We start from the raw sequence: 27293 nt of genomic DNA, 5'->3' as shown, positions 1-27293 counted from the left end.
TGTTGTTGGAGTTCAAACTCCTTCCTGCTGCCATCTCCCCCTGACTTCTCTCTATTAGAAACCAGTCCCTTTCATTTCAGCTGACTTTCAAACAGCCAGAGTCTTTGTGAGTGGGATCAACCCTCCTTACATCCCACTGTTTTAAATCAAGTTGCTCGTCAGCTCCTTCAGATCTTTGATCAATTCCAACCTGGTTCCAGACAAACCACAGCACTGAAACAGCTTTCATGAAAGTTACTAACCAGATTCTTCTGCGCTGGGATAAAGACTCCATTTGAGTCCTGCTTGACTTCTCTGCAGCCTTCATACTGTTGATGGTGCTCCTCTTATTAACACACTACAAACTGGCCTCACTGGTGCTGCTCTCACATGCTCTCCCAACTGTCCCTCGCTCTGATTTGAACACCAGAGGCCATCGTGCTTTTGAGCTTGTTGCAGCCAAACTGTGGAACAGCCTTCCTCAGACTATCAGGTCAGCTGACTGTTAACGGCTGAAACTCATTTTTACAGGTTAGCTCTCCCTCAATCTTTTCCCCTTTATTTTCCTCCATAGTTTCTAACTGTTGTGTTTCTGATGGAATGAATGTGCTGCTTTGTTTATGTGTCTGTATGTTTGCACATGTATACTTATCATCAATGTGTGGCTTTAATTCACAGTATGAAGAACTTTGTAACTCACTGTCAGCTCCATCAAAGATCACACAGACATGAACAAACACACCCACCTGTTCCTCTTTGCTGTTTATCACCACCAGATCAGCTCCTTTATCCTGACAGGCTCTCCTGCTGTCAGACCAAGTTTTACTCTCAGTGGATTTAAAGTAAAACTTGCTTCCAAATCTCGTCCATTCTTCAGGACACTTCTCTTAAAGTCAAACACATGTTTTAAAGACAGACTTTGTGTCCTGTTGTATCACATTAATCTTTGGTTCCTGTCATTTTCCCTGTAAATGCTTCATTTAAACTCAGGTTTTCTCTCTTATTCATAATGAACTGAAACTTACATTTATACAGAGAAACTGTTACACAGCATCAAACATTTAGGATTCAAAACAAAGACACAATCAGGTTATCACTGTGTAACACTGATGTTTTCTATCAGTTATTCAAACTTTATTACCTTCTATCTTCTCCTTCAGCTTCTTCACTTCTTCCTGTAGCTGACTGTGGTTTTTACTCAGTTCATCATAACGGCTCTGTAACTGAGTCAGGCTGGTTTTTGTGCCTTTAGAGAAAAAAGATTCAAATTAAGTTAAAATGTTCTACAAATATATCTGTGATATAAGAACTTGGTGTTTGCTTACCTTGAAGTTCATCCTGGAGCTCAGTGTGATTCTTTTTGGTGTCATTGTAAACGTGGTTCAGTTTGTCACATTTAGCATGAAGTCTTTTGTTTTCACTCTTGTTCAAAGCATCAAATCAAATTCAAATCAAATTCAAATTTTATTTGTCACGTACACAGTCATACACAGTACGATATGCAGTGAAATGCTTGGACAACTGCTCGTGACCTAAAGAGAGCAAAAAAGGAAAAGGCTATGAATAAGATAGGAAATAAATATGAAAAATTAAAAAGGGTAAATTTAACTAAGAAGGAATAAAATATAAATTAAGGTTAAAAATGAAATAACTGTACAACACAAATTAGAATGAAGGGTAAATTTAACTGGGAAGAATAAGATAAAATATATAAATTAAAGTTGAAAATAAAATAACTGTACAACAAAATACAAAATACACAATACACAATATAGAACTATATAAGAATGTATGAAGAAATCTAAATATAAATAAATATATACACAATAACAGCAGCTGTACAAGTATTAACCGGAAATGAAGAATATAGTGACCAGTGTTGTGCAAAAACAAAGTCCAGAAAGTCCAGTGTGTGTGTAAGAACTGTATGTGTGGGTCAGTACTGTGTGGTGGTGTGATTGAGAGACCGTATCGCCTGCGGGAAGAAGCTCCTCCTCAGTCTCTCTGTGTTGGTCTTCAGGGAGCGGAATCGCTTTCCTGACCTCAACAGAGAGAACAGTCTGTTGTTGGGATGGCTGAGGTCCTTCACCATCTTCCTGGCCTTGGTCCAGCACCGCCTGCTGTAGATTGAGTGCAGGTCAGGGAGCTCGGAGCGGATGGTGCGCTCAGCTGACCGCACAACCCTCTGTAGAGCTCGTCTGTCCTGCATGGTGCTGTTCCCGAACCAGGTTAAGATGTTTCCCGCCAGGATGCTCTCTATGGTGCACGAGTAAAAGTTCCTGAGCACCTTGGAGGGCAGTTGGAAGTCTCTCAAGCGTCTGAGGTGGTAGAGACGCTGTCGGGCCTTTTTCACCACGGTGTTGATGTGACAGGACCATGACAGGTCCTGCGTGATGTGAACTCCGAGGTATTTGAAGCTGTCCACTCTCTCCACTGGGCACTCGTTGATGACGGGGGTCTGGTAGTTCCTCTCCTGCTTAGTGCTGAAGTCCACTATCAGCTCCTTTGTCTTACTGACGTTTAGAAGGAGGTTGTTCCTCTGGCACCAGTTCTCCAGAAATATTTTAGTGAAACCAAAATAAAATAAAATAAAATGAGTGAAACGTTGAACAGAAATAATCTTCTTCCTCTGCTTTGTCAAATATCAATAAGAGTCAGAAACTTGCAGCCATTGTTCTTTAACATGTCCTGTGGGTGGAGGTGTTAGAACTACAGGAAATCTGATGAGCTAAATACGTATCAACTGTGAACAAAAACCACTGACAAGATTCAGAATAATTGTGCTTCAGTGTGGAGGAAGAAGGTGAAGAGTCAAACAGCATTTCTACACCTGTAGTCAGAGATGTTATCTATATGCTTTGAAAGAATAGATTCTGACTCATGTGACATGTGCCTGTTCTCACTGAAAATATGTCTTTTTACATTCAGTCAAAGCTGCTCTGAGGCTTCAACACTTCCTCTTTCTGCTTATTTATAATTAATAAATGTTTCTTCCTGCAGCTTCCAGGAACTTCCTGCTTTCAGACGTCCTTTTGCAGGCGTCTCTGTTCTCACATCATAGATTTGTGATGTTTCTGCTGATCCAGCATTAAGTCTGTCACAGCTCCACCAGGAGCTAAAGGTCAGCTGAAGATCATCAACTGATTTAAAACATAGAATCAAACCACCTTAAAATCCAAACATCAGCAGCTGCTGGAAGTTTTCTCTGTGTTGTTGTTTTTGTTATTGTGGAGTCTTTACCTGATTATATAAAGAACCTCGAGGCAACTGTTGTTGTGATTTGATGTAATAAAAAAAGATTCATTGATATATCCCAGCAGATGAATGGAGCTAACATTAGCTTGTTAGCTACCTGCTTAATACACCAAGTGAACTAACTAGTCGCACAATGACAGGCGGCCACTGTCTAACATAGTGTGGCTGCACCTGCATCAGTCTGCAGCAGATGCTGCTGCCTGTCTGCTTTGTTGAGATAATCACAGAATCACCGTGTTGAGTGAAGAGTTTGAAGGAACAACAAGAACATTCACTCCACAACACACATAAGATATAAGCCAGGAATCATGCACACAGACACACACCTGCTAATCAGTGCTAAGTAACAGACTGATGAAATACTAGAAGCTCAGTCAGCAAAACCAACGTGTTGGTCAGGCTGTACCACACAGCAGCTCATATTATTGATCAGAGAATTCCATTTAAAATGCCACCGTGCAGTTTTTATGAAGAGGAAACTATCCTTAGAGACCAAAACTCATTTGGTCCTGAATGGAAACATGTTTTTACTGCAGCAAAGGTGCTCATTTTAACATGGGAGTCTGTGGGGACTGACTCGCTTTCAGCATCAGCCTCCAGTGGTCATTAAAGGAACTGCAGTTTTTGCTGCTTCTGTGTTGGCTTCATGTACTTCCTGTATTTGCTGTGGCAGAAGGACACGTTCTGGTTGTGAAGCTGCATGTTTGTTGGCTGCTGGGATTCAGTATCAGTCATACATTCATTTGCAGGAGAAGTTCAGAGGTTGTATCTTATCTTACAGCATATGGACAGGATGATGATCCCAGCTAACATCAGGAGGCACAGCACTCTTAGACCCAGTGTAGCACATCTGAAAGAGCCCTTCAGGACTGAAGGAGGATTCAGAGTCTGTGGTCCTGTTAGAAAGCAGTGTGGATGTTGGTCTGTGCTTATTTCCTGTCAGTCTGTGATTAACACATAGTGGTCACTACAGGCTGTCTTGTATTTGTGTCAGTGTTGATGGTCTACTTACACCTAAACCACTACATTGGACACTGATGCGTCACTCCATACCAAACACTTAATTTCAAATGTATGTTGTCCACCTAAGTGGACATGTAAAAAACTCTTTGAAAAGTAATTCATGCATGAAAGGCTTAATAGACCTGCGGTTGTGGTTGTATCAGCTTAGCCAAAAACAAAAGAAATATAACATCTGCGCTGTGACTAAAGTGTGTAAATAAATTTCCTGTTCACAGAGCTCTACAAATTCTTGTTTTTATAATTGACTTACCTCCTTCCTCCGACTGAAAATGATCATAACTATCTCTGATCTCATCTGCACTCTCGTAGATATCCACCTCCCTCTGCTCCCACTCTGCTCCGTCCTCCTTTCTGCTGTATCTCACCTTCTTTGATAGATCTGGTTCAGCATAAATATCTGAGGACATGTTGAGAGGACTGAGACGCTGAGCAGGAGTTTAAGCTGTACTCTAACAGTTCTGCAGTACTGACCCTGGTAGATATCGAGCTGTTCTGTACTGATGCTGCTCTCAGTGTTTCTTGTCCAGCCTTCTGTCTGCTTTCAGACAGGAAGAAGCTTTGAGGAAGTGGCAGCATGCAAAGAACCACAGACCCAAACTTTCATTTAATTAATGTGAATAAAAACCTCCAGTGTGGTGGAACACACAAATAGAACATTTCATTGTATTTATATTTGCAAAGCCACTCAGAAAAGTGTGAAAACATTTTGCATGAAACAAGAATAAATAAATTTTTCTTTGTTTAACTAAAGGTGAGCTCATGGTGAAACAAACCACAACCACATTCATACCTCATGCTCACAGTGTGCACAAAGCAGGAAATGTCTCTTTGTCAGTAACACCTTTTTCTTTTGCTTGATAGAAAAACATGTTAAGTTTTAACACTTGCTCTTGACGAAGGAGGTCGCACTTTTCTCCTCCCCTCCTCCTCCAGGCAGTCAGTTGATTTTGGCTACAGCTGAACCTCTGTGCCTGGACCCCTCCATTTCTGTTACTTGCACAGCTAACCGCCTGCTTTACAACAAACAGAAAATGAACACTCGCTCCATGAAATCGCTCCTTAGCTTCCCTGCTTAGCTCTTATGTCCTTCTCTAGTCTCGTGTTTTTTGTATTACTTTCCCTGGAACATTCTCTCACAGTCTGTTCTCTAAAACGTAAAAGAGGAATTATGGATTGGATCAACTGGTCCCTGAATGCAATTGACACCCTTTTCTCAATGAGAAGTCTGGGCTCGGGTGAGCCTGAGTGCTGAAGATATCTACCTATTCGGAACCATGATAACAGGGTTCTTGCTGATCGGAGCTGGCTTGGTCCTGACTTATCGAAGAATTAAGAAAGCGGAACCGGCTGTTCAAACCCCCACAAGGCTGCCCGCTGGGATTGAAACGATGGGACGAGGCGTGAGTTTCTCAAAATGGGCTCATTGAGTGCAGCATGGATAAGATCTTGGAGAAGCTTACGGCTGCCGTGAATACTCAGAATAAGACCTCTGAGCACAAACTGGATCACATCTTGGAGCAGCTCACTGCGGTCGTGAGTTCTCAGAATCGGCTCTTTGAGCACAAGAATGACGGCAAGTTTGATAACATCATGGAGAAGCTCGCAGCTCTCCAACAGGAGATTGAGAGACCAGTGTTGGACTGTTACAGCAGCTTTGAAATTCATATGAGCTGTTCGCACTAAAGTAAAAACCACCATCACTTCATGTGGCTACCCCTTCTGTGCCAGCTGTGGTCTCAAGGCTGGAGCTGAACATCAACACTCTGATAACGACTGTGTTTAGACTGTTCTTCCCATTCCATGCAAGGCCACCTGGGTTGGCTGGAAGACTGTTTACTTAGCCTGGCAGGGCGAAGGACACTGTCTCAGCTGAACTCTGGACACACACACATACAGACACAGACATATGTACACATGCAGATGTACACTCATCCCCCCTCCAAACGCCTTTGATGTTTATTCCCCTCTGATGCTGACGGTGGATCAAGGAGACCAGCGCTTATGCTGCAGGCCCAGATGTACTGTCTACACTGGCTGTCTCTCACCCTTTACCCTCCCCTGTTGCTTGTCATGTGTTTCTTTGGTGTATTAAGAGTTTGTTCATGTGCAGAGGTGTTTTTTTCTGTTCTCAAACTGATCTCCCTGTTGGAGCTCAGTCTGGGGGGAGTTATTTTTTTCTCCTTATCTTTCCTCATGTGGTGCATTTTCCATGTTATACCTCTCTGACCTGTCTTCCCCATGTGATGTTTTGTGTAATGTATGTATGGTCAGAGGGTAAGATGGTGCTGGCAAAGGTTGGCAGCCTTAACCCAATTTCCTTCGGGGTCAACCTTCAGGATCAATAAGGTTTTATTGAATTTAAGATTTCATGTGACCAAAGTTACTAAATTGTTTTTTCAGTTTTTCTCAGTCCATAATTAAACATCAAAAAGTTTTCACTACGGTACGTCACAGTGTTGTGAACCAAATATTGAGAATGACACCCAAACGACATATCAGCTTCATGTCTAATTGAACAGAATATTAAGTCAGTTTTGTAACATATGGTCGTTTTATGAGTAGGATTATTAAGGGTCTGCCTACTGGCTAATGACTTGTGACTGATTGTTAGGTTAGCCTGTTCTTTCCTCAGCAGTTTACTCAGATACATTCCACATCCTGTTTCAAACACATTTCATCCATCAGGTGAAGTCACAGTGGCTATAGCCATCTTTTACTCCAGTAGTTTAGCCTACGTTCATATTTTGCACTATTGATTGATGCCACTCAGTTGTTTTGTTTTATTTTCTTTTTGTATATGGCTAGAGCACAGACAACAAGAAGTCTGAAAGAAGAAGAAGAAGTGAAAACCTGAACAGAATCTTAATAAAATGCTCCTCCTCATCCTCACTTCATGCCTCATCTCCTGAGCTGAAGTCAGGAGTCTAACACATGAAACGTGCATAGACATACTTGTTTTTTCTTGATATTGTAACAATTACTTATTGTCAGCAGATTAGACATGCAACCCTCTCATCGCAAAGGAACTATCAACATTTCAACCTATCTTCAAACCTCAGTATGGCTGAGCTTCCCTGACTCCTTTCACAAAGTTTTATGACACTTTCCAGAGTAAATAAAGATTGATGTTTATCACTCATTGACAGCTGAGGAAAACAGTGGAGTGTCAGCCTTCCAAAGATAGGAAAAACTGTGGGCAGATCCGGTCCAACCACTGGTAGAAGCATGCAGGCTGCCTGCCACTGTTATGGGGTCCAATCTAAATGTTATGTTTTTGTCTCACTATAACATGTTTGTCATATAGCAGCCACTTCAGCTATAACTATGCACTTGAATATAATCAAAGAACTATGAGTGGTCTGAAGCAACCATCGAACATTTACTCAACAACAGAGAGCCATGCTGTCAAAAGCCTGTAATAAAAACGTGTCATGGTTTGGGTCATTGTGACCCAGTGTTTTTGAGTTCTTGTGTTTTGGTGTCATTTTTGTATTATGGTTTATGTTTTAGGTTCATTAGCAGTCTTTATGTTTGCCCTTGTGTGTATTTATGGCTGCATCTCCCTCTGTCCTGCGTTGCGGTCTCCCTCATACCCAGCTGTGTGTTCTGTTCATAGTCTAAGTCTCTGTCTTTAAGAGATTCCTGCAGTTTAACTAATTGGTGTGTGTTATCTGGCTTCATGGACAGATAGAATTGGGTGTCATCTGCATAGCAGTGAAACTGTATGCTATGTCTTCTCACGATCCTGCCTAAGGGTAGAGAATTCTAACAATTAGTATAACTTGGAGGTGTTGATTCATTGAAACTAATATAATCATCCTGCTGTAAACATGTTTCTGTAAGCCAGAGTAAGACAGTTTTGATGATCATTATTAATTCATGTACTCACAGAGATTTGGAAGAGAGACACCTAATGTTTAATAATCCACATTCTTCATTTGTTTTTTGTTAGTTTGGGTGCAGACACAGTCTCTAAGTACATGGGGTTTTGGAGCGATAACACAACATGGTAATAAAATTTCTCACAGCGTGTCGTGATTGCAGCCAGAATCAGCAGATACAGCACTCCCAGGTTCACTTCAAAACCTCTGAAACTGCTTCGTTTCCCAGCTGGAAGCTTCTTCTGAGTGTCAACACCTAAAGGGAAAAAACCCAACTTTTTTATATAATAATATTACTGATTTCTTTTTAATTGAGATTTTTAATACTGGTGCATGCCTTAATTAAATGGATCTGCCTTGTAGTAATAATGATATCTCCAACAAGTTGATCTTGTATATTTGAGAATTACAGGAAATCAGGTAAAATGTTCTACTGGAGGAAAACATGGTTGATATAATTTGGTGCAAAATCATATCTTTAGTTTATTCCCACATGTATTGATTCTTCAACAGTGTCTGACAAACCTCTTTTAAAGCAAAGGACAATATTAATAATGATAATTATGAATAATCTTCATAATTTGCTCACAGGAAGACTTATTTTGAGATGTTAGGTCCCAGCCAAGCAGGCATAGAGACCACTTAATGATGGCCAGTTTAACTCATTGGTGTGTGGCTTGATAGACAGATGAAGGTGGGTATCATCTGCATAGCAGTGGTAATGTCTGCTATACCTTGTGATGATACTGCCTAACAGAAGCATGTATAATGTAAACAAAACTGGTCCTAACACTGAACCCTGTGGAGCTCCATAATTCACTTTTTGTATGAAGATTCTTCTTTAACATTTACCTTCAAAGTAAAAGCTGAACCTTTTGTACAAACTGGCTTTAGCAACTTTAACCCTGGAGGTAAATGTTCTCTGTTTCTAGTTTGCATCGCACTCGATGCAACACACTTGATCACTTCCACACAAACGTTGCAAGACCAATCTACCAGCAATAGTGTACGAAGGCCACCAATGGGTTACTAACTTGTGTCTAGGCCTGTGTCACTGAAGCCTAAAAAAAACCTAATATTATAATTGGCTCTGAAAAATGTACATCAACTTGTTTTCTGAGGTTATTTGTGCTCCACACAGTTTCTAGCAAGTTTGTTTTTAAACTTCTGTTGCACCACCGAAGAGCTCCTGCTGGATAAGCCATTAGAGTCATGCAGCACTTCCCTCCTTCATTGTAAACTTTTCAAATGTTTGTTGCTTCCTACTTACCAGCTTCTTGTATCCCAACATCAGGATGCTGCTCTCCATCGTCTATCATCTGCACCTCGCTGTACTCTCTCTGTCGTCCATCACTGTGGGTCCTTCTGCTGTATTTCACTCTAAAATCTGCTGCAGCTTGAATTTCTGCGGACATCTTGGTGGGTGAGAGTGTTTGACGAGGCTTCAGTGTCTGTCTGGTTTGTTTCTGAGTCGGGCAGCTTTTAATAGACATCAAACAGGAAGTAGCAGCAGACCAAACCACCAACAGAGGGGCCAACTTCATTTCTGCTTTGCATTGTGGTTAGCAAACTTTTTACTGAGAGTTTGTTTAAAATAAAAAAAAGAAGCTAAAAAGTTATTTATAAATATAAGTCAGCAGCAATAATCTGCACATAATGCCTTTTTCATGAGTCTTCCTGGTTTCATGACTCTGTACACATCATAAGTACGTAGAAGCACATGAGTGTCACAGGAAATATGAGGTCGGGCCCTGTGTCACTGGTGTGTTTCTCTCAGCACAGACTGGCCACCACAGCCTCTTCAGGTCACACACTTTATTTTCCAGCACACACATGAAATGTTTCTGACTGAGCTGCTCTGCTGTTGAGCCCGACTGAGGGAAATGTGTTTTATAGGATTTAGTTCCAGCTTCTCCCAACCGGCCACAGTGAGCTTGTCCACTTACTGCGTGTGTCTTCAGGTCTTAGACACCACCAAAATAGAGATGCAGTCACTCTGTTTTTCAACTGAAGCTTGTCGTGTTCAAAATGTCAGAAGGAATTTCAGGAGAAAATATCTGTCTATTAAAAAGATTTCATTTGCTTTGGTATTTGAAATTCCAATTTTACAGCACTGGACTGTGATGTGATGCCAGAGTCAGCCTCACACCAAAGATGACCCTCAGAGCGGGCGGTACAGTTTTATACTACAAGAGGAACATGTATTATTATGACTATGTTCTTCCAGAAGCGGCGTGGCAGTCTGCCACAACTCCTCATTCACTCCACGTCTGCTGCTCCCTCGACCTCCTATCTGCTTCTTTTCCTGGAATCAGAGACACAAGGACACAAAAACACACCCTGCGTAGCCTTGGTTATCTAATGTTGTTATTTATTGTTCTTCTACTGATTCTAAGGTCTGGTTCAGGATACCTAGTTTGGACTCTCTGACCCAGTGTCACAGCTGGTGCAGCTATCGTGTGGTGGCGTGAATGGGGATCCAAGTTGCAGACAGTGGTGGAGATGCGAGTGAGGTTTATTTACAGTGCTCAGTAACAAAAGTGAGGGCGGAACTGAACAAAACCCTAAACTGGGGAGAACTAAAAATAACAAAACACAAAACCGTAACTCACAAGGTCACAATCAGGGAAACACATAAGGAGGTGAGCTGGGAACAAAGAGCAGGCTGTGGAGCAGAAAGCTGCAGAACAACAGAGTAACACAGACGAACCGATGAGGAACACAGGCAGGCACACACTATATATACAAACACAAGGTAATCAGGTAATGACACACAGGAGGGGAGCACAGCTGAACCTAATTCACAAGACGACAGGAAGACACAAGCTGACACAGTGATAACAGACTTACTTAGACTTAGTTCCTCCTACGCCGGGCGGCGCATCGGGCAGCTAGTGATCTCCATCGATGTCGGTCAGCAGCGACTGCTTCAGCTTCGTCCCAGGCAATGTCGACAGTTCTCAGATCGTCCATAAATGTTCGACGCCATGTGGTCTTTGGTCGGCCTTGCTTTCGCTTGCCAGTGCGTGGATGCCATGCCATGGCAATCTTAGCTGGGCGATGAGGGGGTAGGCGTAAAATATGTCCCGCAAAGCGGAAGCGCCTTTCTGCAACAACATCGGCTAATGGGCGGGTGCCTGCTCTTCGTAGGACCTCCTCATTTGTTATTCGGTCCCGGTAGGAAATTCTCAGGATTCGCCGCAGGCCACGTTGTTGAAGCACATTCAGGTGTTGAATAATTGCACTTGTTGAGCGCCAGGTTTCACTAGCGTAAAGTGCAGTAGGGAAGACGATAGAGTTCAGTAGTCTGATCTTGACCCTAACATTCAGGGAGGTCGAGTTCCAAATAGGTTGGAGACGTCGCAGGACACCAACTGCCTTCCCTACTCTGGCGTCGACATCCCGATCAGAGACCCCGTCATTCGAGATGATGCTGCCAAGATATGTAAAATTCTCCACCTCTTCAGCACGTTGTTGATTGATCATAACAGGAATGCGGGCACGTGCATAGCCAACTCGGAGTACCTTGGTTGTTTTGGTGCTGATTCTTAATCCAACTTTCGTTGCCTCCCTCTGCAGGGCCGCGGTCAACTTTTGGAGGTCTTCCTGAGTCGAGCCCAGCAGGGCGATGTCATCTGCGAAGTCCAAGTCAGTGAGATTACGCGCTTCGTTCCATGGGCACACCGATGCCAGCTTGGTCAACTGATCGTCGCATGATGAAGTCAATTACCAACAGGAAGAGACCAACGATGGGTCGAACACTTCCGCGATACTCTGAACCAACCTGAGCCACCCCAACGGTTCGAGGCCAAAGACCTGGCACCTTCCATGGATCTTCTTCCTGTCGATATCGGACAAATCAGCATCACTGAAGTCAAGACAGCGATCCGACTCCTCAAGAGTGGAAAGGCCGCAGGCCTGGACGAAATCCTCGCCGAAATGCTGAAGCATGGCGGACCCCATCTTGAAGCCGCCCTTACAAGACTCCTAAACGCCTGCTGGTCAACATCACAGTGATAACAGACACAGACCTTCAAAGTAAAACAGGAAATTCACAAAGACAAGCTCAGGGACACGAACAGAGCACAGGAGGGAGAACACTAAAGCACTAACCACACGAACCAAACCCTAAGAACTAATACAAAATAAGAATGAACACAACACATAAGATGACACCAAAATGAACACAAAACGCTGGGTCAACGACCAGGACCATGACACCCAGAGACTTACAGGAAACCATTTTCATGTGTATGTAAGCGTTGCTGCAAAGTCCCCGTGCACTCTATGTCTCTAAGCTTTCGACCTTCGAAAGACAGAGTGCCAACTCATATGAGCACATTTGCATTGTGTATAATAAAATAATTCAAACAGCTGCCTTCAATTTTCAACCCTAATAAACTAACTCCAGATTTCCCTCAGTAATCCTGATTCATGTTGTCACAGTTCACCTGGTGAAGAGCACATTCCCAAAGGATTCTTTTTTCCCAGAGCATTTTAGCATGACACTCTTTGATTACCTCTCCATCACAGATATTTGTTTTTATCACAAAGCTGCTCTTGACAGTCCTGATAGATTTGAAACCATATTGGAAAAGATTTGTGAGAGCTGTTGTAAAAACTTTATCCCACCTTAATAGATCCATCACTAATGCACTGAACTCTTTAGTAAGAATTGGGAGCTCCCCCCCAAAACTGTGTCCTGTTTTCCAATCAGCTGTTTGTGTATAAAGTGCTGTCTCTTTGAGACATCTGTTATGTTCCCTGTATGTCCCTCTGTGATCTCCAGCTCGCTCTTGTTCATTAAATATCTGGATGTTAAAGACTTCTTTTTATTCTGAGTCCTGCGTTCGAGTCCTTCCCTCTCTTCCACACCTCAACCTGACAGTTATGTCTTAGACTGGAATCAAATAGAAGTGAAGCTGAAACATTTTGTGACTAAAATAATATGAGACCATTTTTAGATGTTTAGGCCTCTAAATATAAATATAACTTCCATAGTTCAATGTGTTTAAATATGTGCATTTGCAAACTTTTTGTTTAATATTAATATTTTATATCATCATGAAATGTCACCACAGGGGGCAGCATAGAGCCAGAGAGTGTTAGTGTAGCTGTTCAGCCCTATAGTAAGAAACAAGAAGACTGATGAAGGAAAACACACAGGTTTGTATGAAGTCACACTAACTAACCAGCAGTAACCCACCTTTGATCAAACTGCTTTTATACAAATGATGTGAGGATGTAAAAGGAGCGTTTTGATTATTTATGAATGTATTGATTTAATATGACAATAATGGGGGTGGGGCCACCAGACCTGTCAACACTGGCTGAGTAACAAAAATATGAACACCAGACGAGAGTTAAACATTTTCATCATTTTCTTCCTGTGACTGAAAATCTCTTTGATTATCTCTGATATCGTCTGTACTGTCGTAGATGTGCATGTCCTCTTACACTCTGATGCCTCTTCCTTCACCTTTCTGCTCAGATAGCTGAGTCACAGCTGTGCTTTACTAACAGTTACTGCTCTGTGTTCACTGTGCTTGCACACTGATGCTGTCACAGTCCTGGGTCTATGACCCAGTTTTTGAGTTTTTCTTTTGGATAATTATTTTCTAGTTCCTGATTTTATTTTTTTTGTCTCCTCAGTCTGTCATGTCCTCATGTCTGTTTATCCACAGTTAAAGTGTCAAGTTCACATATTGCCATCTGAGTCTCAGTGTGTTTTTGTTACTTCCTGTTTTACTTTGATAATCTCCCATTTTGTGTGCGTTATATTGGTGTTCATGTCTCATCAGTCAGATTCTGTTCAGCTGTGTTCCCCAGGTGTGTCCACTCTGCACTAATCTCCTCCTGAGTAAATATTGTCTGTCTCCCTCTGGTCTCTGTCATGTTGTCCCATCAAGCTGTGTTCCTGTGAATTTCATGGGTTCTGTGTCCTCCCAGTTGTTTCCCAGTTTCTTAGTTTCTAGTTTAATGTGTTGCCTGAGGTTTTGTTAGTGGTGCCAAGATGAAGCTTCATGAAGCACTGAAGCTTTCCATCCAACTGGCCACTTATGAGCCGACGCTTCATGACGTGTCACTTGCTCTACTGTGCCATCAAGTGGACAATAAATGTAAAACAGGCAAAGACATTATAATGACATAACTTTGGTGTGAAGCTTTGAATAGAACGAATAGAATAGAATAGAATAAATAGAATAGAAAGAATAGAATTAGTGAATAATGTTTGTGATGGCAGTACATAAATTCCAAATATAATCTTAATCTGTCTTTATGATCTTTATGATACAACATGTAATTTATTTTTATATCATAATAACCTTTTATTTTTATTGAATAAAATCTTTTCCACTGTGTTTTGCTTCAGTCAGTTTCTCTTTTTTTGAGATGATTTCACCTGATTTAGAAAAAACCCTTTCACAGCTCACAGATGAAGCAGGTGTAGCCGAAGAAGCAACAGCAAGTTTATACAAGTTGGGATGAACATTTTCAGTCCTGCCCAGTACTCGTGGGGATTCTTCAGTCTTCCACTGTTTGGTTCACTCAGGTATGTTTGGACCTGCACTGTTGTGTCTGTAATAAAATTTTGAGTCCTCGTCTGCAGGACTGTGGTGTCCAAACTAGGCCTGAAAAACCAAAACCCCTGCACCACTTTTATATTTCATGATTCAAATTAAAACAAAACACAACATGCAGAGAAACAGAATCAACTTTCTGGGTTTGTCCAAAGTTTATTTAACAAATTATACAGCATGTATTAATGTTATATTTTTATTTATTCATACATGATTTGAGTTTATGAACTCTACTACTCCCATAGTTATTTCTTCAGTGTTGTTTTTGGACAGAGACCATTGAAACAGTACAGAAAGTGGGGAGAGAGGGGCTGAGCTGCAGCACAGAGCCTGGGCTGAACACAAACCTGAGACTCTGCAGTACTTTTTACTGCTGCTAGTCTTTCTGTCCTGACAGATGTGATGATATCATCTGTGCTCTGTGATGTGCTGGTGCATGAAAATGTTTGCAGACTTTAGATTGGTCACTGAAAATATAAGACGTGCTGTGGTCGTTATTCTAAATGTGTTCAGAAATGTGGGAAACGATTGAAATACCCTGAAATATCTAAAGATTCAAAGTTCTAACATGGAAGTATTTGGGACAGCAGCTTCATCTAAAATGCAGCGTGGTCTTTCAGTCTGATCCCCCCATGTTTGTATGTCAATTTTTTCTGTTATTTGAGACGTCTGTTGATAAACTGATGGGGAGACTGTGCAAGTAAAGCCTTGTTTTGAGTACATTTTCCTCACCAGTTTCCACTTTAGGCGCTGAAAACACATATTAGACACCAGCTATTTATTTTGTGATTTATATAAATATATTTCATATAAACAGTCAACATGCAGTAAAAGAAATATCTAAATATGTATTTGTATGTATTATTTCCCATCCACGAGTCTGAAAATAATAATGCTGCTCTATGTTCACTGCATCTCAGCACCTGTTTGTATCACTTCTGCTGATGCTGCAGACCGCTGTGTCTATTTTATATTTGAATTGGCCTTTTATATTTTCTTCTACTGTTTCTATTTTGTCTTATTTCTGTTTAAGAAAGACATGGTACAGAGAGGGTGGAGCTGCCTGTAGCTGTCTGTGGTGCTGAAGCTTTCAAACATTTCATACCAACACTGACTACAACTGTGACCACAGGGGGGCAGCATAGAGCCAGAGAGTGTTAGTGTAGCTGTTCAGCCCTATAGTAAGAAACAAGAAGACTGATGAAGGAAAAGCTTCTTCCACTGGTGTAACACACAGGTTTGTATGAAGTCACACTAACTAACCAGCAGTAACCCACATTTGATATTTTTTGCTGAACTTTTACAAACAAGACATTTACTGTAGTTTTAGGACCAACAGGCTGATGAATAAACCAAGTAAAGCAAAGTAAAGACAAGCTGCACTTTGACTTTTATTAGAACAATTTGCTGGAACTACAGAGTAATGAAGTACTTCAAGGTTTTGTGTGGATGACTTCCAACCTTACTGTACAGCACAGAGCACAGAGGGACAATATATGTAATCAATATATGATGCAGAATGAACAAGTAAAGACTGTAAGCTGAGTCTGAGGCTCATGCAGGACATTTCATAGTGAGGTGTCTTTGGTTGGATTATTCAAACATTTACATCAAAGCACCAAACTCATCTCTCACAGATGAAGGTCATTGAATGAGAATAAGATGACCGTCTCCATTTCCCATCACGGTCACAGTAGACTCCATAGTAACCAGAACGGGGACTCTCATGTCCTGGTGCCCAGAACCTGTCAGAGAGATCAAATCTGATATGAAACTGGACTAAACTCATAACTATTGTCACATTCATATAAATATGCGTCTCTTTTGGAATATTTCCAATATTTGCTGTATTTCTTTCCCAGGTTTCTCGCCCACTTTCCCTCCTTTAGACTTTTCTCTGAGAATCATCATGCACACTAAAACAGCTTTCAAGCTTTGATGAATATGAAATCTTCCTGCTGTAAAAATGGAGAATAAAAAGAAGTCAGAGCTGACTTTCTGCTGTTTGAAACTGTTTTGTCAGCTGTTTACAGACATCACTTTGAAATGTGTGTCTATCAGGTCATATTTACTGAAGCTTCTTCCTTCATATGTTCTGAAGTTTTACAAACACCAAAGAAGAAGAGACAGGAATTCTCTGAAACACTTTTTGTTCTGTGAGAAAAGAAACATTACAGCACAAAAACATGAAGACAAATTGAACAAAGTGAAATGTGTCGGTCGCTGCTTTGAACATGTTTCAATCCTGATTCCTTCAAACTGACTTGTTGTAACTGAACGTCATCACAGACTGCAGATGAAGAGAGTTCAAGCACAGCTGTTCATTCAAAGGAGGATTTCTGCTTTTCTTTACATTCAGTTTGTGGGGCTGTTGGAAAATAGCTCAACTCATGTATTGCTGATCTATCTTCCAAAACATCAGTGTTTCACTTCTAAATAATAACTCTGGAATAGAAACAAACTAATGTCTCACGTTTCTGTCAGCGCTGATCCGTCCACCCATTCCCATTCCCAATCATATCCTCCTGATGTCTGTTTGGCTTCCAGACCAATCCAAGAGAATCCTGCAAATTTACTGACAAATTCCTGTTTGAGAAGAGACACAAATATTGTCTCCAGTCATAATTCAGCACTTCTGTTGTAGTGACATCATCTTGTGAACATGTCTGAAGGAAGAATAACTGTGATGAAACTTTTCTTCCATTGTGCAGAAATCAGAAAGAGCCAAAGAATCAATGAATATCAGCTCCTCCTGTAGCTCAGTCAGTGTTGCAGTGGAATCAGTGTTAACAAATCATTTGATTCAGTTGGATTGAATCAGAAAAATAATCTGGATTATGAGGATTTCTCTCATTTTATAACATTTCTGTTATTTCAATGTTTTGTGTTGACTTGGTTTCTAAGGATCATCTGAACTGGTTCCCATTTAATCCTGGTTCTTTAACTGCTTTGAATTCCTCTCCTTCATAATTCAATGTGAATCTCCAGTTTGCTGTATTGTAATCGATCCACCTCCCAAATCCTGCAATCATTTCCTGAATGGATTCTCTAATCTTCTCTCATCGGTTATTGTTCATAAAGTCATTTTAGTAGATGAGTCTAATTTACTTATTGATGATCCCTCTAACAACACTGTCACACAATTGATGAACACTGCAGCATCATTTCATGTAGTGCATCATGTTGTCGGCCCCACACATAACGCTGACCTTCCACATGTCTGACCTACTATCCAATCACAGATGTATCATCTTTGACAGGCTTACAGTCAGTGTTGTCTTCCCAGAGACAAACTGCTGTCACTCCCATGTCTTCTAATGACTGTGGACATTTTTCGATTTCTTCACTGGCAACATCAACAGTATCAGGTCAGAGTTCAAGTCTGTACCTCTTCAACCGCCCCAAGTCTCTCCTCCAGTTCTGTTGTTGGAGTTCAAACTCCTTCCTGCTGCCATCTCCCCCTGACTTCTCTCTATTAGAAACCAGTCGCTTTCATTTCAGCTGACTTTCAAACAGCCAGAGTCTTTGTGAGTGGGATCAACCCTCCTTACATCCCACTGTTTTAAATCAAGTTGCTCGTCAGCTCCTTCAGATCTTTGATCAATTCCAACCTGGTTCCAGACAAACCACAGCACTGAAACAGCTTTCATGAAAGTTACTAACCAGATTCTTCTGCGCTGGGATAAAGACTCCATTTGAGTCCTGCTTGACTTCTCTGCAGCCTTCATACTGTTGATGGTGCTCCTCTTATTAACACACTACAAACTGGCATCACTGGTGCTGCTCTCACATGGTTTTCTTCATACTTATCAAACAGATACTTCATATTAATCAATGTGTGTCCTCATCTGAGTCCCACATGCCTCAGTCCTTGGACCAGTTCTGTTCTCTTTATAAATGCTGCCCCTGTGACACCTGCTTAATGGTTTTAATGGGATCTCCTAGCACTGCTGTGCAGATGACACACACACTAATGCTTTTCTGTCGAGCCTCTCCTGCCTCAGTGAATGCTTCTCTGTCATCACTTCATGGATTTAAACTTCCTTCATCTCAAACTGAAGTTGTGCTGTTTGGCTCAGTTTCTCTGAGGAGGTCAGTCAGTACATCGTCCCCCTCACCAGTAACATCCAATCACCTGTTAAAGATCATTTTGAGCCTCACATGTCAAAGGTCAGCCAGTCTTGTTTCCTTTAGCTCAGAAATATTGCAAAGATCAAATCTTTACTGTGATTCAATCATCTGGAACTTTGAGTTCATACTTTCTCCTGCCTGATTATTGTAATTCACTTTTCACCTGCATTTCTCAGTCCTCCATAGTTGGTCTGCAGTTAGTGCAGAACTCAGCAGCAAGGCTGCAAACAAAACCTGGCCTGCAGTCTCATATCTCACCTATTCTTGCTTCTCTTCACTGGCTTACAGTGAAATTCAGAATCCTCTTTTAAATCCTGTTATGAACATATAAAGCTGTGCATGAACAGGCCCCTGCTTATATAGCAGAGCTTCTTGGACCTTATCACTGCAGCCGGCCTCTCTGATCATCTAATCAGCGTCTCCCAACTGTCCCTCGCTCTGATTTGAACACCAGAGGCCATCGTGCTTTTGAGCTTGTTGCAGCCAAACTGTGGAACAGCCTTCCTCAGACTATCAGGTCAGCTGACTGTTAACGGCTGAAACTCATTTTTACAGGTTAGCTCTCCCTCAATCTTTTCCCCTTTATTTTCCTCCATAGTTTCTAACTGTTGTGTTTCTGATGGAATGAATGTGCTGCTTTGTTTATGTGTCTGTATGTTTGCACATGTATACTTATCATCAATGTGTGGCTTTAATTCACAGTATGAAGAACTTTGTAACTCACTGTCAGCTCCATCAAAGATCACACAGACATGAACAAACACACCCACCTGTTCCTCTTTGCTGTTTATCATCACCAGATCAGCTCCTTTATCCTGACAGGCTCTCCTGCTGTCAGGCCAAGTTTTCCACTCAGTGTATTTAAAGTAGCAGCTGCTTCCAAACCTCGTCCATCGATCAGGACACTTCTCTTAAAGTCAAACACATGTTTTAAAGTCAGACTTTGTGTCCTGTTGTATCACATTAATCTTTGGTTCCTGTCATTTTCCCTGTAAATGCTTCATTTAAACTCAGGTTTTCTCTCTTATTCATAATGAACTGAAACTTACATTTATACAGAGAAACTGTTACACAGCATCAAACATTTAGGATTCAAAACAAAGACACAATCAGGTTATCACTGTGTAACACTGATGTTTTCTATCAGTTATTCAAACTTTATTACCTTCTATCTTCTCCTTCAGCTTCTTCACTTCTTCCTGTAACTGACTGTTGAGTCGTTTTGTTTCTGTAGAAAAAAACATGTTAAAAAATGTAAATATAAATTTTATCTGACATTAGTATTTTCTTGTTAATTTTAAAAACTTTCTTACCTTGATGTTCAGTCTGTAGCTCGTTGTAACTGTGGTTCAGTTTATTGTGTTTGAAGTGAAGTTTGTTGTTTTCACTCTTGTTCAAAGCATCTGAAATATTTCAGTGAAACCAAAATAAAATAAAATAAAATAAAATGAGTGAAACGTTGAACAGAAATAATCTTCTTCCTCTGCTTTGTCAAATATCAATAAGAGTCAGAAACTTGCAGCCATTGTTCTTTAACATGTCCTGTGGGTGGAGGTGTTAGAACTACAGGAAATCTGATGAGCTAAATACGTATCAACTGTGAACAAAAACCACTGACAAGATTCAGAATAATTGTGCTTCAGTGTGGAGGAAGAAGGTGAAGAGTCAAACAGCATTTCTACACCTGTAGTCAGAGATGTTATCTATATGCTTTGAAAGAATAGATTCGGACTCATGTGACATGTGCCTGTTCTCACTGAAAATATGTCTTTTTACATTCAGTCAAAGCTGCTCTGAGGCTTCAACACTTCCTCTTTCTGCTTATTTATAATTAATAAATGTTTCTTCCTGCAGCTTCCAGGAACTTCCTGCTTTCAGACGTCCTTTTGCAGGCATCTCTGTTCTCACATCATAGATTTGTGATGTTTCTGCTGATCCAGCATTAAGTCTGTCACAGCTCCACCAGGAGCTAAAGGTCAGCTGAAGATCATCAACTGATTTAAAACATAGAATCAAACCACCTTAAAATCCAAACATCAGCAGCTGCTGGGAGTTTTCTCTGTGTTGTTGTTTTTGTTATTGTGGAGTCTTTACCTGATAATATAAAGAACCTCGAGGCAACTGTTGTTGTGATTTGATGTAATAAAAAAAGATTCATTGATATATCCCAGCAGATGAATGGAGCTAACATTAGCTTGTTAGCTACCTGCTTAATACACCAAGTGAACTAACTAGTCGCACAATGACAGACGGCCACTGTCTAACATAGTGTGGCTGCACCTGCATCAGTCTGCAGCAGATGCTGCTGCCTGTCTGCTTTGTTGATGTAATCACAGAATCACCGTGTTGAGTGAAGAGTTTGAAGGAACAACAAGAACATTCACTCCACAACACACACAAGATATGAGCCAGGAATCATGCACACAGACACACACCTGCTAATCAGTGCTAAGTAACAGACTGATGAAATACTAGAAGCTCAGTCAGCAAAACCAACGTGTTGGTCAGGCTGTACCACACAGCAGCTCATATTATTGATCAGAGAATTCCATTTAAAATGCCACCGTGCAGTTTTTATGAAGAGGAAACTATCCTTAGAGACCAAAACTCATTTGGTCCTGAATGGAAACATGTTTTTACTGCAGCAAAGGTGCTCATTTTAACATGGGAGTCTGTGGGGACTGACTCGCTTTCAGCATCAGCCTCCAGTGGTCATTAAAGGAACTGCAGTTTTTGCTGCTTCTGTGTTGGCTTCATGTACTTCCTGTATTTGCTGTGGCAGAAGGACACGTTCTGGTTGTGAAGCTGCATGTTTGTTGGCTGCTGGGATTCAGTATCAGTCATACATTCATTTGCAGGAGAAGTTCAGAGGTTGTATCTTATCTTACAGCATATGGACAGGATGATGATCCCAGCTAACATCAGGAGGCACAGCACTCTTAGACCCAGTGTAGCACATCTGAAAGAGCCCTTCTGGACTGAAGGAGGATTCAGAGTCTGTGGTCCTGTTAGAAAGCAGTGTGGATGTTGGTTTGTGCTTATTTCCTGTCACTCTGTGGTTAACAGACCTGTGGTTGTGGTTGTATCAGCTTAACGTCAAAAAAGGGTCGGTTGCCAAAAAACAAAGGAAATATAACATCTGCGCTGTGACTGAAAGAAGTTCCTGTTAATCAATAAGTGACTTACAAACTATTGTGGGAAAGAATTTAAATTAAAAAGGTTCATACAGCAAATGGAGAAACAGATGTTTGGTGGGCTGCAGTAATTTGGCTTTAAAAGCTGACTGTAACAAACTGGAAGTACATTTAGATTCATAATTGACTTACCTCCTTCCTGTGACTGAAAATGATCATAACTATCTCTGATCTCATCTGTACTCTCGTAGATATCCACCTCCCTCTGCTCCCACTCTGCTCCGTCCTCCTTTCTGCTGTATCTCACCTTCTTTGATAGATCTGGTTTGGCATAAATATCTGAGGACATGTTGAGAGGACTGAGACGCTGAGCAGGAGTTTAAGCTGTACTCTAACAGTTCTGCAGTACTGACCCTGGAAGATATCGAGCTGTTTTATTCTTGTCCAGCCTTCTGTCTGCTTTCAGGCAGGAAGAAGCTTTGAGGAAGTGGCAGCGTGTAAGGAAACACAGACCGTGTGATTAATTTGCATAAAAATTTCTTAACTGCATTTTGTGTTTCTCTTAACTACAGATAAAACTCTGTGTTGTACAATATGTGTACTTTGTTGAGCTTTTGACTGAGTTTGCATAAAGCAGAAAATGTATAAACTCTTCTTTTTCTAAAGACGTTGAACGTTCACACATAAAAGCACAAACACAGTCACACCTCAGTGTCACAGTTGGTTCGACCCAGGAAATGTTATTTTGTCAGTTACAGTTTGTTTTCTTGCTGTTGCCTTATAGAGAAACAAACTGTTGAACTGTTGAGGTTCATCCAGTCGATGTGGAAAGTTTGAACCACGTCTCAAACACTCTTTAAATGAACAACAATTAAATTTAGCTTCACTGCTGACCGAAGATTTTAAAGTTTTTTAAACTGTAACTTTTCCTTTCATTTCTACATTTTGCACTTTCAGGAAAACTGATGCAGTTCATTTTTTGAGATCTTTGATTTGATTTTCAAAGGAATACAGAAGTACTTGTGTGAAAAAGTGTCCAACATAAGGAGGAAAAGTTTTTTGAAATTACAGTGCACTTAAATGTTGCACATCTTACTGTGAGGTCACCAGGAAATACTCCTTGTTGTTGGGCCGTCCTGGTTAACACACCTCTGCAACATTACATGAGAGTCGGGCACTCGGCCTCTGGATTTGTAAATCTGGGCTGGTGGGTTCAAACACTCCTCAGCCTCCCTGAGAAGGTTTATGTCAGAATATTGAAGGAGAAACTCCATCCAATTGTGAAATCTCAAATTCAGAGCAACAGTGTGGTTTCCATCCTGGTCATGCAGCACTGGACGAGCTCTTCATTCTCTCCAGGATGTGTGGGAGTGATGAGCCCAGCTGGAGCTCCTCCACACTGAAAGCACCTGACTAGGATTACACCTGTGTGCTACTTAGGTGTTGGAGGTTTGTCCAACTGGAGGACACACGTTGTCTTAATCATTCAATTCACTTTGACTTCTACAGCTCCAAATCACAGCAACAGCCTCAAGGTGCTTTATGTTGTGAGGTCGACCCTACAATAACATTACAGTAACAAGTTTGCTGTTTGTGTGTTTTCCAGTGAAGTAGGAGAAACACTGCAGTGTGGGAACAGGAACTAAACACAATCAGGTCTGCAGCATCAAATCATTTCACTTCTAATGTTCAAAATCAAACATCTAACATATTGGAATCAAATTCCTCACAGCGTGTCATGATTCCCACCACAATCAGCAGATACAGCACTCCCAGGTTCACTTCAAAAGCTCTGAACCAGCTTCTTCTCACAGCTGGAAGCTTCTTCTCGGTGTGAACATCTACAAAGATAAAACAAAAAGTCCATTTATGAAGCACTAATGAGAGACTTTGGAGCTTTTTATTAATCCTCACTGTAGGAATGATCCCAGTAGAAAGTAAATCAGATTTACCAAACAAATCAGTCGAGTTTGTTAAAAGTTACAGGAACTCAAACAAGGACAAAGTAACATTAGTCCATTCCAGCTGTTGTGATCGGTCGGTGCATTTCTGGCCACTTCTTGGTCGCAGCTTTTGAATAGATCAGTGAGAGAAAAACAATCCTCCTCTCAATATAAGGACTAAATGAGCAAAACTATCCTGATGGACGTGAGGGAACGTAGAAAGAAGTGTAGAAACCTGAGGGACAAATATGGAGGAGAGTCCCAGAATATTAGTTTGTATGATGATCATCTGCACGCGGGTCAGAGCTGTGAGGAAAGTGTAATGCTGAGGAACAACCATGAACTGTGGAAACTTTAAAGCTGATTTATAACAGAGTGGTGCTGGGTGTGTGTTACTCTGTGTTTGTGCTTCAGTTACACTCAGTTAGCTTTCTGCTAGCTGTTTCCATCAGTTTGCTTCTCTCCTCTCTACACTCACTCATACTGCATTTTGATGCAGCTGAACTCACAATGAATCTGCATCTTTCTGTTCCTGTTGTCAGACCACAGAACAACTATGAACTACTGATTTAAACGTGCTGCATTAACTACAGGGGGAAGCTGCTAACACACTGCAGCTGCATACCAAGCTGCTGCTCTGCACCTCTGAAAGACGCATTTTTGGAAGCACAACATTGTCGGACAAACTCGACATTCACATATGTTTAAAACAATGACTGTGTGGACAATCTGGCTGTATTTACAGTCATGTTATCACTTGGAGAGGAAGCAGAAAGAGCTGTGCTGCTCCTATTGGCTGCTTCTCTCTGCCACTCACAGACCTCTTCCTGAAAGCAGAGCAGCAGCTGAACCAGTTTGACTTGAAGCCACAGACACTGAAACAGTCAGACGGTTAGAAACGGAGCTCCTAACTGGGAGTAAACAGGCCCAGTGCAACAAATGATCTGTGTGCCAGTTTGGACTGGAAACATATTCTGGGGACATGTGACACGAACACTAATATGTCTTAAAGTGGTCGGATATCAGAGCTTTGAAAGACACTGAACAACACTTTCATCACCAACATTTTCTTTGGTTTTGTCACTTTGATGATTTCCTGCTTACCAGCTTCTTGTAGGCCAACGTCAGGGTGCTGCTCTCCATCATCTAACACCTCCACCTCACTCTGCTCTCTCACTCCTCCATCCTCCTGGGACCCTCTGCTGTATTTCACCCTGAAATCTTCAACACTTTGAATTTCTGTAGACATTTTGAGCTGAAAGATCTTTGAGCAGCTTCACCGTCTGTCTGTGTCTTTAAGTCCGACAGCTTTGACGAGAAAACAAAGAGGAAGTAAAACAGGACGAGTCACAGTTCTTCTGACACGTCAGGAGGCGTCAGACTGTCAGTTATGTACAAATGAAAACAACATTCAACAAGATCTGAAGTTCAGTTACAAGAATGTAAAACACTGAAAGAAGTTTTGTTTTTAATATTTTCTATCACAGAGATAATAAGCTTTAACTCAGCAGCTGCAGTATGTTTGTAATAACACGGCTTTGTTAGACGCTGCCTTCTACAAACTGTAAGTACATCGAAGCAGCAGAGACAAGAAGTGTTTGTGACACAGGAAATATGTCAGAGTGAACTATTTATTTTTACCAGCACAGAAACTAACAGGGCAGCGTGGTGCTGCAGTGGTGAGCACCATCACTTCTCAGAAAGAGAGTTCCTGTTTTGGGTGGAGTCTTTCTGTGTGGAGGCTCATGGTCCTGGTCTGTGAGCCAGCGTTTGTGTTTGACGTCTGATTCTGGTTCATTTCATGTTCTGAGGTGAAGTTTTGGTCATGATTGTTGTGTCTCTGTTTGTGTCCCAGGTCTTAGTTTGTTATCTAGCCTCAGGTTTTGTGTTATCATCCCCCCTCTGTGTCCCCGCCCTCTTCCTGTGTTAGTATCTCTCTGTGAAGTCAGTCTTGTCTCCATGCTGATTGGCCTGTTCCCCAGTCGTGTCTCTGTGTTTCTGCTGTTTCCTGTTTTACTCTGACAGTCTCTCGTCCTGTGTGCATCTTGTTTAGTTTTGCTTCCTGGTCTCGTTAGTTTGATTATGTTCAGCTTTGTTCCCACCTGTGATCTGTTCCCTTGTGTTTCTTCTCACAGCCTCCTTCATTCCCTCCAGCTGTGTGTTCGTCTGTTTAGTATTTCTTGGTCTAGTTATGGTGTTTTGTAGTCAGTAATAAATTGTCTTTAAGTTTGGTTTCTGTCTCCGACTCCCACATTTTATCTGCTATCCTGCCTTGCCTCACACAGCGGTACATGACAGGAGATCTCGAGCACTAAAATAAAGCAGCAGACTCCGACCTACAAGTGGCAGCAAGTAGCCGTTTCCTTTCTTGAGGAAAAGCTGAAGTGGAAGCGTTGGCTCACCCCTGGTAGGAGCACATTTTCAGTGGTACTCACCGGGCTCTAAGGGGTCCTCAAAGACGCCGTGTTCGTCCACCTGCTGCCCTGCCTGCACCTGATGCTCTGCAGCTGAAAGTGGGCATCATCCACCCATCTCTGGTTGCTCACGGTTGTTGATCAGCCTCTCCGCTGCCCGCTCATTGGCCTGCCTCCTCATAAGCTCTTCCACCTCGATCCTCAAAGAGTTTCCTGTCTGGGGACATCAGAGGCTCAATTATCCGGTTTCCCTTTTTCCTTCACCAAGAAGAAAAAAGTGCAGATTTCCTTCTCACGTGGAGCAACAACCTATCACCAGCTGCCGACTCCACCTGGATGATGCCGTTTTGCTCGCCGGAGATTTTACGGGCCGGCTCATCACAGGCTCCTCAGCTGGAATGATGTTGCATCAGCAGCTCCAAACTCTCCTGTTTCCTCAGGCCGGAGGAGACGACGCTCCTACTATCCTCCCTCTGTGAGTAAAACTGACGATTAGACTCTGCTCTTTGTTCCCACCTGTGGTCTGTTCCCTTATTGTTTGTATTCATTGTCTGCATTCCCTTGTGTTGCTTGTTGTTGGGTCTGAACATACGACCCTGCTGGATTCAGACCACGAGAGACTGCAAACAGAACACAAGAGCCACTGGTACGGTTTGCTTGCAAGGGGAGATTGCCTCCCAGAACTGACACAAGCTCCCTGTAGCCAACTCCAAACTCCCCTCGCAGCCTTTTATTCAGAGAACACACACTGTGAATGTGTTTGTATGTGTGTGTGTGTCTCTGTAAACGTGACTTCCTGCTACACAACATCTGTTTACAACCGTTTAACAACATCCCTATTCATAAAAGGGTCATCTCCCCCCACCCTGTATATGGCTTAACCCCCTTAATGCTCCCCCATATACAAGCATAGGTGAGCCCATGAAGGACAGGAAGTGGACGTTCCCGAGCA

The 27293-nt window shown here is 41.7% G+C and overlaps 2 protein-coding genes across 4 annotated transcripts; both read right to left on the bottom strand.

Annotated features, from left to right (window-relative positions):
- Positions 1-380: 380 nt before the first annotated feature.
- LOC146682374 (uncharacterized) lies at positions 381-9553 on the bottom strand. The gene is made up of 5 exons (XM_085446930.1): positions 9409-9553; positions 8284-8394; positions 7068-7081; positions 1121-1154; positions 381-865 (listed from the first exon to the last, which is right to left on the bottom strand). Exons 1-5 carry the CDS (start codon positions 9551-9553, stop codon positions 474-476), a joined length of 696 nt encoding a protein of 231 aa, XP_085303056.1. The 3' UTR covers positions 381-473.
- Positions 9554-16086: 6533 nt separating this feature from the next.
- Positions 16087-25364, bottom strand: LOC146682373 (low affinity immunoglobulin epsilon Fc receptor-like). 3 transcript variants are annotated; one of them, XM_085445599.1, is made up of 7 exons: positions 22177-22782; positions 21739-21855; positions 20164-20253; positions 20016-20078; positions 19621-19760; positions 17193-17305; positions 16087-16464 (listed from the first exon to the last, which is right to left on the bottom strand). In XM_085445599.1, exons 1-7 carry the CDS (start codon positions 22331-22333, stop codon positions 16344-16346), a joined length of 801 nt encoding a protein of 266 aa, XP_085301725.1. In that variant the 5' UTR covers positions 22334-22782; the 3' UTR covers positions 16087-16343. The 3 variants fall into 3 exon arrangements, with proteins under 3 accessions (XP_085301725.1, XP_085301724.1, XP_085301723.1); XM_085445598.1 differs by lacking the exons at positions 16087-16464; positions 17193-17305; positions 21739-21855; positions 22177-22782 and adding exons at positions 23715-23825; positions 25032-25364 and having other exon boundaries at positions 18884-19760; XM_085445597.1 differs by lacking the exons at positions 16087-16464; positions 17193-17305 and having other exon boundaries at positions 18884-19760.
- Positions 25365-27293: the final 1929 nt, after the last annotated feature.

Source organism: Copadichromis virginalis, linkage group LG22 (assembly GCF_057382275.1).
Source record: "Copadichromis virginalis isolate Kocher_CV1m ecotype Utaka linkage group LG22, C_Virginalis_male_GT1.1, whole genome shotgun sequence".
Lineage (NCBI taxonomy): Eukaryota > Metazoa > Chordata > Actinopteri > Cichliformes > Cichlidae > Copadichromis > Copadichromis virginalis.
The sequence above is the reverse complement of the archived record's forward strand: the minus strand, read 5'-3'. Positions and strand labels throughout refer to the sequence as shown.